This window comes from Mytilus galloprovincialis, chromosome 3, assembly GCF_965363235.1.
Source record: "Mytilus galloprovincialis chromosome 3, xbMytGall1.hap1.1, whole genome shotgun sequence".
NCBI lineage: Eukaryota > Metazoa > Mollusca > Bivalvia > Mytilida > Mytilidae > Mytilus > Mytilus galloprovincialis.
Window position 1 is genome coordinate 101,245,275 of NC_134840.1, and position 16,156 is coordinate 101,261,430.

At 29.5% G+C, this 16,156-nt stretch overlaps 1 protein-coding gene across 1 annotated transcript; it reads right to left on the minus strand.

Moving 5' to 3' along the window:
- Positions 1-6,496: 6,496 nt before the first annotated feature.
- LOC143069553 (vesicle transport through interaction with t-SNAREs homolog 1B-like) lies at positions 6,497-15,330 on the minus strand. Its single transcript, XM_076244241.1, has 7 exons — positions 15,203-15,330; positions 10,529-10,587; positions 9,969-10,079; positions 9,203-9,262; positions 8,528-8,701; positions 8,050-8,111; positions 6,497-6,768 (listed from the first exon to the last, which is right to left on the minus strand). Exons 1-7 carry the CDS (start codon positions 15,300-15,302, stop codon positions 6,669-6,671), a joined length of 666 nt encoding a protein of 221 aa, XP_076100356.1. The 5' UTR covers positions 15,303-15,330; the 3' UTR covers positions 6,497-6,668.
- Between the last annotated feature and the right edge of the window lie 826 nt (positions 15,331-16,156).

Here is a 16,156-nt window from a genome sequence, read left to right on the forward strand (position 1 = left end):
AATAGAAATCTATGAAATTTAAACACAAGGTTTATGACCATAAAAGAAAGGTTGGGTTTGATTTTGGGAGTTTTGGTCCCAACATAATAAGGGGCCCAAAGGGTCCAAAATTAAACTTTTGTTTGATTTCATCAAAATTGAATAATTGGGGTTCTTTGATATGCTGAATCTAACTGTCATGACTGTGTATGTAGATTCTTAACTTTTGGTCCCGTTTTCAAATTGGTCTACATTAAGGTCCAAAGGGTCCAAAATTAAACTTAGTTTGATTTTGACAAAAAATGAATCAGTTAGGTTCTTTGATATGCTGAATCTAAAAATGTACTTAGATTCTTGATTATTGGCCCAGTTTTCAAGTTGGTCCAAATCGGGGTCCAAAATTAAACTTTGTTTGATTTCATCCAAAATTGAATAAATGGGGTTCTTTGATATACCAAATCTAACTGTGTATGTAGATTCTTCATTTTTGGTCCTGTTTTCAAATTGGTCTACACTAAAGTCCAAAGGGTCCAAAATTAAACTTAGTCTGATTTTAACAAAAATTGAAATCTTGAAGTTCTTTGATATGCTGAATTCAAAAATGTACTTAGATTTTTTATTATGGGCCCAGTTTTCAAGTTGGTCCAAATCAGGATCTAAAATTATTATATTAAGTATTGTGCAATAGCAAGTCTTTTCAATTGCACAGTATTGCGCAATGGCAAGAAATATCTAATTGCACAATATTGTGAAATATCAAAAAAAAATTTAATTAGAGTTATCTTTCTTTGTCCAGAATAGTAAGCAAGAAATATCTAATTGCAAAATATTGTGCAATAGCAAGATTTTTTTTTAATTGGAGTTATCTTTCTTTGTCCAGAATCAACTTAAATCTTTGTTATATACAATATACAATGTATATTCACTTTTTACTACCAACTGATAAATTAAAATAATCTTTACCATTCAGTGATAACAAGCAGTTTTTTTACATCTTAATATTTTATGATGTATTTTAATGAGTAGTTATTGTTGCAAACTCCATTAGAAATTTTAATTGAGATTAGTTTTGGAATAAGGGAAAGGGGGATGTGATTAAAAAAATTGGGTTCAATTTTTCTCATTTGAAATTTCATAAATAAAAAAGAAAATTTCTTCAAACATTTTTTTGAGAGGATTAATATTCAACAGCATAGTGAATTGCTCTAAGAGAAACAAAAATTTTAAGTTCATTAGAACACATTCATTCTGTGTCAGAAACCTATGCTGTGTCAACTATTTAATCACAATCCAAATTTAGAGCTGAATCCAGCTTGAATGTTGTGTCCATACTTGCCCTAACCGTTCAGGGTTCAACCTCTGCGGTCGTATAAAGCTACGCCCTGCGGAGCATCTGGTTTTCTTTTCAAGTAAAGTGCAAGGAATTGTAATTATTTTTACTTGGTTTTAGTCTTTCATGTGTAAATCAGCCTCTGGAATGTCTGTTATTAACTAGGATGTGTATGGGGGTCTGGATGTGGTTTACAAAATAGAGAATTATGGACTAAGAGTACAGAAAAACTAAGAAATGAGATAAATTTGGTTCTTAAATTTTTAATGCAAGAGAATAATGAAAAAAATTAGTAAAGAGAAAAGTGGCTTGAAAAATAAAACAATATAGAAATAAAAGAAACCTCATTTAGATCCTGGTTCATCTGCGATAATTTTTAGGCAAAGAAATCTTATTCAGTAATTTTTCATTAGTATAAGTTTTAAGATATTAAACCAGTAAATTGTATAAAGGGGTAGACCTAGGCTTGTGTTAACCATTTTTATATATACATGTTTTATGTATCGAAGTACAATAGATTATTTCAATTCTACTTCACATAGATGCTTAAAAAGCATCTTTGAAATTACCTATATTACAAACACATTGCTGATTTCTACAGAGTTATCTCCCTTATCCAAGGTCTGTTCTCATTATTATGTTCTTAGGCCAAACAACGTAAATCAATAGATTGACAGTAAATGTTTTATAGAATTTTAGATGAGACAGGAAGTTATAACTGTTTAATTTTTCACATAAAAGTCATAACAAGCTAAATGCTTAATTATAAAAAAAATACTGATTATTCAAATTAAAAGAGTATATATTAACATATTGAGTTCTATTATTATTATTTTTATAATTTTCTTGTGATTATCAGGTTTCTAAGCAAAATATTGAAATTGAGTGCAATATATGTGTAGGATTATTTATTAATGATTCTTTAGAAATTATTGTTATAAACCTGAGTTCTTAAGGCTATTCTAAATAAAATCTCTGTTGGGATGAAGTGTTGAAAGGGATGTTTTTGCAAGACCCCAACCATACAATTTAAACACCAAACGTAATACTAGAAATTGGTGTATGCTAAATTAAAAGATTATATAATGAGTTGAAACAAGAACTGAATAAGGACCCTTATGGGATTTTTTCATCGAAATATTATCATCCAGCTTTCAGTTGTTTTAGACTTAATCACCATTACAAATTCTATAAAATAGACAAACATGGTCTCAATATTTGTTAATCACAAATATTAGACAAAACCTATCAAATTTGATCATTTATTAGCAAAAATGAAATTTGTTCTTTCTTTAAACTGAAAAGTTGCAGTAACTTAGTTACTATTCATTCTTGTACTGTTAAAGATGGTGATCCCTTTATATTTTATAATACCAAATACATCTTGTATTATTTAAAATTAAGGGCAAATAAGGCCCATTAGGCAGGTATCCTTAAGATAACCTAATCAGTATAAAACCTAATAACAATATTTTTAATGTGATACTAGCTTTTTGTTTCTTTTATTGTTGATTTATTTACATGAACTTTGAACTTTGTTGATTTTTGAAATTAAAACATTAAAAGATTTTGTTGTTTTTTTTTATTTCAAATTCCTTATGTGGTTTCAATCAATTCGCCTGTTATAATGAGGTTAGGAGAGATGCTCTTTGCAGTGTTAAAATTGAATTGCATAAAACTTCTTTTTACACATATAGATATAAGAAGATGTGGTATGAGTGCCAATGTGACAACTCTCTATCAATTTGTAAAAGTAAACCATTATAGGTCAAAGTACAGTCTTCAACACATAGCCTTGGCTCACACTGAAAAGATATAAACAAGAATGTGTTCCCAGTAAACAGATGCCCCACTCGCACTATCATTTTCAATGTTCAGTGGACCGTGAAATTGGAGTAAAAACTCTTATTTGGCATTAAAATTAGAATGATCATATCATAAGGAACATGTGTACTAAGTTTCAAGTTGATTGGACTTCAACTTCATCAAAAACTACCTTGACCAAAAACTTTAACCTGAAGTGGGACGAACGAACGAACAGACAGACAGACGAACGGACATACCAACCAGAAAACATAATGCCCCTCTACTATCATAGATGGGGCATAAAAAGAAGATGTGGTATGATTGCCAATGAGACAACTCTCCACAAGAGACCAAAATGACACAGAATTTTATAACAACTACATGTATAACAAGAGTCAAATTCACTTTTGTCACCTGAACTATGTGTATGGTATCTAGAAGTCATGGAGATGGTCTTTGTTTTTGTCATTGAAGAATATATGAAATTTTACCCTTTTATATAGATTATGTTTAGTCAACTACTAATTGGATATTTTTTAACATGGCTAAAAAGTACAACATGGAATTCAATACTTTGTAATGTTATTACAAGATGGTGTGGGTTGGATTCCAGGCCAGGTAGAATCAAAGACTTGAAAATTGTAAGTTGCTGCTTCTCTACCAAGTATCCAACATTTAGAAGTAAGATTCAAGTTTGGTCAGCTAGGGGTCAGAATAATTTAAGTGGAGGGTGATTTGTCTTCCTGCATACTTAAACTAGCCCATTAACAATGCAACGCAGTGTGTCTAGTATAAACAGGGATCAAATTCATATTACTTTTAACATTTTCTTGTCCTAAATAAGCATTTAATTTGCTGCTGTACAATAAACAGCCACCCATCAGCATCTCAATTCTTTAGCAAATAACAGGATTATGCAATTAGAAGGCATCTAGGTAGGATTTTTTCTCTGTGTTGAAGACCTTCCCTTCAGCTGTTTTCTGATCTTTGGTCGGGATGTTTCTTTGACACATTCCCCATTTCCATTCTCAATTTTATCTGATTAAAAAATTAAAAAGCAGGATCAAGCAATGGATTGTTCTTGTCTTAACTCAATCCATATATGTATGATAAGAAAGTTTTTATGTCAGATATGATGCAAAAGTTAAAATGTTCATCCAAGAATATCCAAAAAGCATAATTTTTCTAAGGATTTCCTTCTCAAAAGGTGTACCACAAAACCTGTCAACATTAAAAATAAAAGTCCAATGGCATGTATGCAGAAATCAATCATCAGTGAGAAATTGATTTTTTTCCTCTATACACAAAATTTAATATAAAAAATCAACAATATTTAAAAATATCTATTTGTTTCTTATAGATATGCTTAACACATTTCTAATATTCATTCCTCCAAAACATATAATAAGCTCACTAATACATGAAACAGAATTAAAAGCCTAATATATCCGGGGCATATTCTTTACAATTTTATACACACCTGCGACTCATTTCACAAAAAATCCTACAACTAAAATTGATTGAAAGTTGTACTGAAGTGTGTATGACTTAGAGTAATTTTACTCTTAAGGTTTTTTGTGACAATAGCTGCTGGCTTTCATTTATTCAAGTTTGAGTGTTTCTAATGTAGTACATCCAGAGCATGCAAAATGTTATTTTCATTTAAAACAATAGACACATCATAACCTACTGAAGCTATTAAAATCAAAACACTAGAGAATGAAAATGAGGTCAGGGCCATATGAATTATTTGAGTTGGACAGGCTAATGACAACAAAAACAATTACTATATTTATATTGACTTGTCATGCATAATTATCTAGGAGCAGGTATGAGATGAACTTACCAATGAAACAGACCTAAGTCTGAATTCACATGAAATGTGAATTCAATGCCATATGCAATTAAGTCATACTGACATATACTCCTTTACACAGAAGATTGAACTTAACCTGACCACTAAAGCAAGATAATAGAGGACAATGTTCAGCTGACCAACAGCATAAACAAAATTTGATAACTCAACCTAAATAAAGGATAAAGTACAAATGCATTTAAAATTAAAAAAGAGATGGTTACTGTGGACCATGGTCTTGATTCAAGTAAGTGAAGAGAAAATATACTTGTATGCTTATAATAGAGATAAATACATGTAAATATGCATAAATGACAATACATTAAATTATTCATGGATTCTTGTACCGGTAATCATATATTCATGGGACTTTCTCTCTCACTTACATCATTTTAGTCAGTCACTTATTCATTAAGAATTTCTTTTCTCTCTCACTTCATTTTTAAGTCAATTAATTATGCACCTTTATTTTATTTTATTAACCTTTTTTCCTCCTCTCTCACTTACATTTTTACGTAGTCATACATTTATACATTGGTATTTTTCTCTCACTTTCATTATTACAGTCGGTCATTTATACAATGGGATTTTCTTTCTCTTTATCTTCCATTCAGACATATATAAATATATATTGGATCAATCAAAATACATTCAGTCGGTCATTTATACAATGGGATTTTCTTTCTCTTTTATCTTCCATTCAGACATATATAAATATATATTGGATCAATCAAAATACATTCAGTCGGTCATTTATACAATGGGATTTTCTTTCTCTTTTATCTTCCATTCAGACATATATAAATATATATTGGATCAATCAAAATACATTCAGTCGGTCATTTATACAATGGGATTTTCTTTCTCTTTTATCTTCCATTCAGACATATATAAATATATATTGGATCAATCAAAATACATTCAAACAAACAAAATCTCATTTCTAGTAACACATTGTGAGTATACACAAACTCACATACAGAAACTTAGGTAAAATTGAAACAAAAATATGCATTACAGACCTGTACATTCAAAAATTATTGTGATGTCTATATTAATGCGAAAAATATAACAGTATCATTTTGAAATAATAAAATCTTGCATACAAAATTCCAGGAGTGATATTTCTTAATAAAATTTCATAAAAAACAATAGCACTTAAGGTGGTACCCAACACTTTCACTAAAATTAATTTGGCTGTTTAATTTTGATAAAATTTTGACAATGTATTTACATTGACCCTTTAACAAAAATATAAAAATTTCAAAAATTTTGAACCAACCGTTTTGTCAGAAAAATTACACTGGTTATATAGCAGTTTGACAAACACCAACTTTGATCATTGAGAAGCTTGATATTCCCTTTACAACACAATGTAATTAAAACGTTTAGCCGACTTTACAGAGTTATCTCCCTGTAGTGTTAGGTACCATCTTAATAATAAGATATCACATTTTTGCCAATGGTCAAGAATTCAGAATAATAAATGCAAGAATTAATTTCTGAATATGCAGTTATCCAATCAATTAAAAGAATATCACAGTATGATATCAAAAATCCCAGTTAAATACGTATTTAGTACATTGTGGACCTGTTTATGTTTTATCTGATTATCCAGAATTTCATACAATATCAGTCTACTGGATATCCACTGGGAAGTTCATCATAAACATCAGCCTAGTTGTTAGGGTTCTGCGATCATGAATGTTTAGTAAAGAATTTATAATATATAACCCCGCCTAGTCCACACACTTCTAGAAGGATTATAACAATTAAAATCATCTTGTTGGTCATCACTCTGTAAATAGGAAAAAAGTTCACATTTTTTCCATTTGTATGTTCAATCAAATAATTCATTTTGTGGGTACAAAATGTATAAATTTTTCTGAATTTGGAAAAAATGCTTTTTTCATTGGAAATTTGATTTCATAGTTTGGCAAAAAGTTTGTAGTATGAGCCTGTATAAAAATATATTTTGTTCAACATTTAGTTTCGCATTTTTTGTTTACCCACAAAATCAACTAAAATTTGTACGCCACAAATAATGAATACACAGTATATTAATTTTAACACTTTCAACAGCTAATCAGCATTTAAAATAGACGATCTTTAAACCACTGGCTGTATGTACACTTTAAGCTGTATTTGCTTCTGAAATAAAGTATGGGTATTATTGGAAGGGTTGTTTCTTTTTTTTTTTACCTTTTCTTCTGACATTGGCGCAACTTTCTTTTATTCGGCTATTGATTACCCTTGGTTTCTTACAAGTTTTTTAAAGAACATACTTAACCAATCTGTTGTGACTGAGGGAACGAAAATGTATCACACAATTTAGACGTTAATCGGATAAATAGTTTTCTATGTATCATTTTTCTATAAACCAAAGTCTTGTCTAATTAAGAAATAATTCATGGAAGCCATAGATTTGTTGGAAATTTACACATGCCCTGGGCCGTGATATTCAAATATTAACCTGTGCCAAAAGCATTAAGAAACTTTTGCAGAATTTTATATTTTTTTGATTTTGTAGATTTCTCTGAGGTCTTATGCATAAATCCTTTTTGTTATGCATCCAAATAAGAACTTAAGTTCAGTATTTTTTTTTTTTTCAATTGCAATTTTTTAAACAGTAAAATTGGCATAGAGTTTGCAAATAGATTCTGATGTGGATTTAGGTGGAAGGTATATTTTAACATCCAATATTATGTATATCTCTAAGTCTGCACTAAGTATATTTATATTGAGTATTTTATAACTATGTTGTTTACAAAGTGAAAAAAGCATATCATATTAGAATTATCATCAACTTATGGTTGAAGATTTCACTAGTCGTATATTTCCCCATGTTTGTGCTTAGACTTAAACAGAGACACTCAAACAAATAGATCTTGCACTCAAGTCTATTCCACCAATAAGATGAAATATAATAAAATAATGCAAATCATTGGCATATTTATAGAAAGTTCTATGAATTTAGAAGATTTAAATTGTCTCCCTTTAGTATCTTTATGTTGCAGAAGATATCTTATCATTAAGTTAAACTGCCCTAAAACCTACAGAAAATGTGTATTTATCTTACCTTGTTGCCATGGTTTTAAGGATTTTCCTACTTTTAGATAAGTTTGAATCTGTATCATGTAGCTGAAAAAAAAAAGTAAATTTGAAAGCATAAAAGTGTTTAAAAAAACATGATCTTTTGTTTTGGCTTGATCCACTAATTTGATGTGGCTGGTAGGACAGAACCTTCAAAATCCAACCACAACCAACATACTTTCTTTGGACATTAAACCATAATTGAAACACAACTCAGGTCTAAAGTTAAAACTTTCCTGTCCTCCTGTCCTCCCACATTTGATTAATGGAATAGCCCTAATGATAAACTCATATTTGGTAATATCAGAGTTTTTTTTATGTTGATTTCATGTCCACACATCCAAATGTTCAATAGATGTGAATGCTGATTTTGACAAACAGATTTAAATATCATCTAAAATACAACTTTTTTATCAATCCAGGAAAATTGGCACCAAACAGTAAACATTTTTATATTCACGTACCCTATCTCTTGTTCTTCCTAAGGTTTCCCTCTGTCTTCCTAACTCGTCAATAATTTCCACTCCTATTTCATCAGTTTCAGCTGCTATCTGATGTGTCCTAGCAATGCTATCTGTGGCCCGATTCAAAGACTGAGTTCCCTGATAAAGTTTGTTTCTCGAAGAAGCTGCCATTTGCTATTAAAATAAAAATGTAACTTTACTATAAATTGATAGTTTCAAACAGTAAGAGTTAAGACTGTAGCACTTTCAACCTGCAATGCACTGATCCTTATTCTGATTTCAAACTTTGATTAGTTCTTGTCACCAACATTTCTTGAATTTATAGCAAATTTGAGCTAGTGATGATATCAATTGATATGTTTCATTAAGAAAATACAGTTTTGAAAAATGTTCAAGATCAAATTCACTGTAAACTGCCTTATATTGTTGTTGTGTTATTTTTAATTCAGTTTTTGATTTTTTAGATTGTAGTGTTCCAGTCTATCTATCGTTTGTTTTCAGTTTAGAGTTTGTAAATATTTGTCTGTTTGTTATTTCTCTTTTGGTCATTGTGTTGAATGTATTTCTTGAACATGTACATGTGACTTTCTTAGTCCCTTACAGAAATTACACCAACTCTTCATTGGTTCTCCAGAATTTTAAGAACTTTGAATTTTTTTCATAGTTTAAGTTTACCTCATCTCTATCAAAACCAAAATTATCAGATCCTCTTCCTGTAGCTCCTTTACTTTTCTTCTGCAAAGAAAGAATTGCAATATCCATTTAAATTAAATGCATGTTTGTTCATGTTTTTAAAAGTGAGTCATTTATATTTCTTATTTTCTTGTAATTATAACTTGTGAATAAAAAAAAGCCTCTTTACATGCTTATTTTTTTTTTACATCTCTATCATAGGAAGGGCAGAAATTGGTCCCTTTTTCCTCATTTTGATCTTTGGTGAAAGGAAATGTATCTAGCAAGGTTATATTCAGTCAATTATAGTTGGTTGATAAAAAGTAAGAACTATCCAAAATATAATGAAGTTTGCTTTGAGATGCTCATAAGTGCTGAGTTTGAGTTTTCTGGGGTTTTATGCATATGATATAATATTGTACAACATTGACTTTAGGGGATGATATTCTAGAGGGCCAGCCCGGTCAGGAGGATTTTTTCTAACAGAACTTTCATTTTCAACTTTGTCATTTGTCATTATTTCATGTCTTTTGCATGGTTATAAAACCACATGATATTTATTTTCATTTTTTTAAACAATGTGCAATTCTTTTTTTCCAAGCCACCAAATTCATCTTCAAAAATTTAATTTATAATTTAATTAGTGATAATTTTGTGGCAAATAATGTTCCTTTAACATTCTCAGGAGCGCCCCCACCCTTATGTCTAATATCAAATTCTGTATCCCGCCTGGTATTATTAACTGTTATTCCTATCAATTCGAACTTACCAGATTTTTTGTTATATTATCTAAGTCATGTCTGTAGTTACGTATTCTGGATATTTGTTGAGATCTGTAAGAAATAGGTGCCATCTTTGCTTCCCCTTCCATTTCCTGTAGCTGAAGTATAATACCAAAAATATGGATTAAAATTTTGTTCCCTTTTATTCTTATGATTTAATCCACACCCGTCTGAAATGATAGAATATTTGATTCTTTGATTTTGTGTAATAATTTTAGAAAAAATACTTGAATAACTTCATTATATAAAAAAAAAAACTATTATAAACCATGTTAATTTTAATTTTTTGTGTTTATTTTGTTTCTTGACAGCAAACTAAAGCAATAGTTTCTGCTGTTTACATAAACTTTGCACAATTAATTCATGTAATTTGGATTTATTTATTCTGGTCCACATTTGTGTTTCTAATTCATAAATATTTTGTTGAAAAAAATATTTGTAGACTGTAATCAACATATTACAAGTTGAACCTTGACCTTTTGCTTTCTATATATTCACTGTAAACAGGAAATTATTGACAAGATATTTTTAACTAGTTTACACTTACAATGAAGTTTGCTTCTTCAATATTTCTTTCTGCATGGCGAATGGCAGTCTTTTTCTCCTCTGTCAAAAAAATAAGAACATAAGAAAAAGAAAAATAATTGTCAAAAGTATATTTAATCAAATAGGAAATATATATATGTTATCATGTACAGATCGATTGTTCCAAAACATAATATTTTTTAGACTCAAATGCCAAATAAAATTTTATAATGATGATATTAAAAAGACGTTATTTTGATGAAAACGATTGTTTGCTTCTTTTATTGTTTCTACAGGTAAGATATAGTAAATAGATTTAACAGTACCTTCATTATATTTACTGTAAATAGCCTTATGGGACAAGATTGTTATTCACCTTATCACTATTTTTCCGCCATTACTGAACATCACACAAATTCCTCGTTAAATTTTTATGTCATAATACAAAATATCTGTTGCCACAATGGAAAAGTGATTGATGTATGACATCAATAGTTCAGATAGTTCAAGCAGGACTGTGTCCAATAGATTCCTGGGTCAGCGGGGAATAGCAATAAGGTGAATTGTACCCATACGTAGTCCTGCATAGTATTTTTCAACATTCATATTTATTTTTTCCTAGAACTATAAGGTTCTGGAAAATCCTTACTACACTAAGTAGACAAGACTTAAAGGCATTTAAATCTGGTGCAAAATCACATATACCTAACTAGATCAAAATCATCTATATATACTTTGTATACAAAATATGTTCAAATTTTAACTCTGCATGTGACTGGTTTAATTAGGATTATGTAAAATGTACTGGTTACCCGTGTGATGATTTAAAAAAATATATATAGATATTTCATCTTTGTTACCATCCATTCGAGGTTTTCTTTTGTTAATATGAAATATTATCATAAAATGATTTCATAAACAATTGTTTATGTAACTTTGAAATTTTATCAAAACAAATAGCATGTATCCACTTTAACAGAGAGAAACAATGTTTAATTCTATGCTGCTTTAGGGTAAGACAATTATTGAAAAGACATGTATCTAACATTTTTTTGATTTTCATCTTACAAATCTTTAAAAATATATATTCACATGTCAGCCCAAGCTATCAAATTGAATGTAAACTGCATGGTTCATGCATATAAATCTTTATTTGTAGTGTGAGAGACTGTTTCTAGTAAATATATTAAAGAACATGTGAAAAAAGAAATTTCTTAAATACAAATAGACATACATGTACTCTGATAAATATTTGAAACAATACTTTTTGATTTAAACCTAAATGAATACCAGCATGTCTTGTCATTGTAACCTTCCAATAGTGGTCGCCATTTTGAAAATATTGCTAACAAATGCCAAAGTATTAACTTTTAAATCTAATTTTGAAGCAAAAACTTTGATACCTAAACTGATATGGTTTTCGATTTTATTTATATGAATATGTTGTCGATCTTTTTAGGGGATGGAAGGATATAAGTAACAATAAATAAGTTTAGAAAATTGATAATACAAAAAGGTCCCATTGCAATTTTAACGAGTTTTAACGGAGAAGTCAACGGAGGCTGTGTGGTTACATGTATGTCACTTCAATTTTCAAACTTATTTCGAAGCACGAAATCATATATCTGAACTGAAACTCAAAACATTTTTAATTGAAAAAAGATGTATACTTTAAAGGGAAAATTCACGATTTTTTACTTATGGTTTAAATATGTTCATTATGACATAATATATATATATTCACAAAGTTTTATCGCTTTATGTGCAGTAATAAAGGAGAAATTCAATAATTAATGAAAAAATATTAACTACTTCCTGTAGGTCGTGACGTTTTCTCCTGGTTTTTGCATGCTGGGATTTAAAATACAATCATTAAAAGTCTTGGTTTTTAACTATATTTTAACGTAATCGTAAGCGCGCCGATGACTAATGCTATATCTAATAACCATCCGATAATAAGAAAATAAAACGCACAGACGTGCAGTTGTACACATTCATGAGATAATTTTTCTATATTTCCCTAAATATTTCGATTTATTTTTGTAGACAGCACAAGAAATTTTTATTATTATTATTTTGCTTTAATATATGCTTTTTCATACTGATAAAGTGAATAAATTGAAGTATATAACTTTAAACTGTTAAGACAATACATAGGTTTACACTTATTGACCTTTTACTATCTACGTTATTACTAGGTTGATGCGATAGGTGTATTATTCTCCGACAATACTTGTGAAGGTAAAATGTTATTTGCAGATTGGTAATTAGCTTGGCCTCTAGGGCACTCTGTGCCAGGTGCGACTGTCTATTCGGATCAGTGGATTATAAGACAGGAGGTCGCGTTTAATACACAAATTTAAAATACATTTTCAAGGTGTTGACAAATACAAGTGAATCGCCGTGGAATTATTTAATTATATTTGATGCTATTATTTTATTTGAATTCAAATAAGTAACTAAACTAAAAAATGAACCGGTTAAAGTATGGAAATTAGTTTTCGGAATAAAATGATATACACTCTTATGATTTATTTATGTTTTTTAAAAAGGGAAAATAGAACTAGTTTTACAAAAGCATTTTAAATGTCTTATAAAGGCAAAAAAATGTACGGGAACACTTAAATTTAGACATTTGAAAGCCATGATCAGAGAAAGGTGTACCTGTATTACATTTTTACTTCTAGCGTTTGGCATTAGATTTTAGCTGAGACTACTTTAACCGTTGACAGTGTCAGATTTAAGTGAGGTCGGAAGGGTTAATCTTATGAAAAATAATTATCTGATATCATTTGGATTATGGAAGGAGCTATACTATAAAAATACATAAATTTATTACCAATACACTCGAGATCAAAGGTTGTTAATTTTGCTGTTCAAGTTAACTTTTACTCACATATTTTTATATTTTGATTTGAGCGTGCTTGTTTTTATATGACAGTTTTTTCAGTTCTCTTATCTCGTTAGACGAAAGTAAACCTGCACAGTATATTCTGCATTTGTATAGTCCGAAGTTTACAAATTGATATTCTTATTTTACATGTAAAATGAATGAACAGTTATTAAAATAAAACGGCATTCATTTCAAAATATACCACTGTTTTCTAGAGTGAAAATGAAGTCACATATGTGAAGATAAAAACTAGACGAATTACTTATATGAAATAACAGGAATAAAAATTATATATAAAAATGGAAGAATAGGTGCTGAAATATAAATAAAAGTAAAATTGAAATTAGATAACAGTGGGATAATCTATACATGATTTTGTACACAGGCCGTATATCACGGACAGTTTTATATTGGTATGGTATATTTTATAAATTTTACCTGTGCACACCTGGTTCACTCGCGATCACGCATGTGATTCATTGACCTTGTTCATTGTGTATTAAATTAAACAAGCCTGCCAGGAAGTCGACTGTTACAATACCCCGATATGTCACATTTACAATACCCCCGTAATTACCTGTATTAAGCCATGATTACAAGAAGACAAGTATTTGAACTTGGGTCAAGTTAGGTAAAAACCCAAAATAAGCTAAAAATATACGTTAGAAAAAAAAGCATTTAAAAAAACTTTTACATAGGAGATAAATCTCAGTTTATAATAAGTATCTCCAGACTTTTTTTCACTTTATTGAGACTACTTTAACATTATTATAGCATAATTCATACAATACTTGATACTGTATCTGGGTGCCAAAAATGTAAATTTATTGACCAGCTAAAACCATTGTACGATATTATGTCATTTACAGCTTTTTAACCTGACCTCAGCATTATACGTTGAATATTTAACCCTCTTAAAAAATTAAGATGTTTTTTAAAGTATTTTTTAAATTATTCTTGTCAATCTTAATGAAGCATTACTTGATTTGATGATCTTGAAAACTATGTAGACTTCTTCAGCTTCCATTACTTGGTCGGGTAGAAAATCCATCAGCTTGACAAGTCATATTAACACTGATTAACGAACATGTCATGCCATGTACTAGGACTTTGTGGTAATTAGATATCCGTGGTCATTAGTTTTCAAGATGGCGTCTTGCCGAGAATTTAGAGTCGATTTTAAAAATCTAATAACTCACTTATCTAGACAAATAAACCTTTAATATTTTGAGAATATGCTTATTTATTTAGGATGAACATAATATCAAATTTTTATTTTTTTGCGAATTTTCCCTTTAAAGGGGGGGAGGTGAAATACACAATATAACAAAAAAGTTATGACCGTTTAAAATATGTACCCTGTTCACTTTCATTGATTACTAATCAGCCATTAATGATATATAACTGAAGTGTAACAGTCACAGATGACTGAGATAGTTGGATATGGTAGACTTTTGAGAACCCAACTCTGACTCAGTCTTAGTCCAAATAATTATGACGTCTGGCAAGGCTATTTTAAATTTTTTTCTGGGAGGCGTCCCAGAAAAAAAATTAAAATAGCCTTGCCATCATAATTATTTGGACTAACTCAGTCTCAACATCACAGGCACTTGTTTCTATCCATTGGAAGAACCACTTTCAACGTATATATATAAATAATTTAATTTAAATATACGTTGATAGTGGTTCTTCCAATGGATAGAAACAAGTGCCTGTGCTCAACATATCTGTGATGTCTGTTTTTTCTGAATTTATCTGAAAAATAAGGACATTGTAAAACATTAAGTTATATATATTTACAACCTCCCTCAAAATTTGGGATTTTCCCTTCGACTCTGTCTCTTATGCTATCCAAAACACCTGACAAATCATCCTCAAGTGACTCAAACTTTTCAGAAGACATTTTGACATGACAGTCATGTGATCATTATAAATACGGGTTACACTAACTTTAATCTCGAGTACAATACAATATTTTTATTTTCCAAATTAAAGGGCCCATTAAGAGCATAACATTAATTACAACATGACATAAACATTACAGAGTGATTAAAGAAACATAAAATAATAATTGAAATTCAAATGCATGAAGAAAGGATCAGTGGTCAAGGGGAGATAATTTTGATATATTTTAGAGTATCTAACTAATTTTCTGATTTTCTTAGTTGCAGGCCTTTATCCAGGTATGCACATAAAATAGATAGAAATCTGCTATCTTCATTAATCATGATCCATGAAAAAAGATCATTTATATTTAAACTATCTAAACTGGGGTATTTTTTTATATAATCAGTGGTTATTGTAAATAGGGCATTCCAGAAGAAAGTGCATTTCATTTTCAATACAATTTGTATTACAATATAAACATATCCTCTCATGTCGAGGTAATATTTCATATTTACCACATACATTGGTAATTCGTTCATGTCTGCCAGTTTCTATTCTTAAACAGTGATTGCTAAGTCTGTATTTTGTTAATAAATGTTTTTGTGGGTGCTTTAAATCTAAATAATTTTCATAGTCAAATGACTTTTTGAATGAAAAATAAGTGTCCAATTTGCCTTGATTCTGTAAATAAAAATCTCGCATTTTCTCCCAATCATTTTGAAAATTTGATTTGAGCTGTTTTTTCAATAAGTTTTTAAATTTATTTTTTCCTAGATTTTTACATATATTTAGGTCAATACCAAATTTTTCACTGTAGAAAATGATATTAGAGAGCCATGAATTATTGGAACTGGTTTGACCTTTACTTTC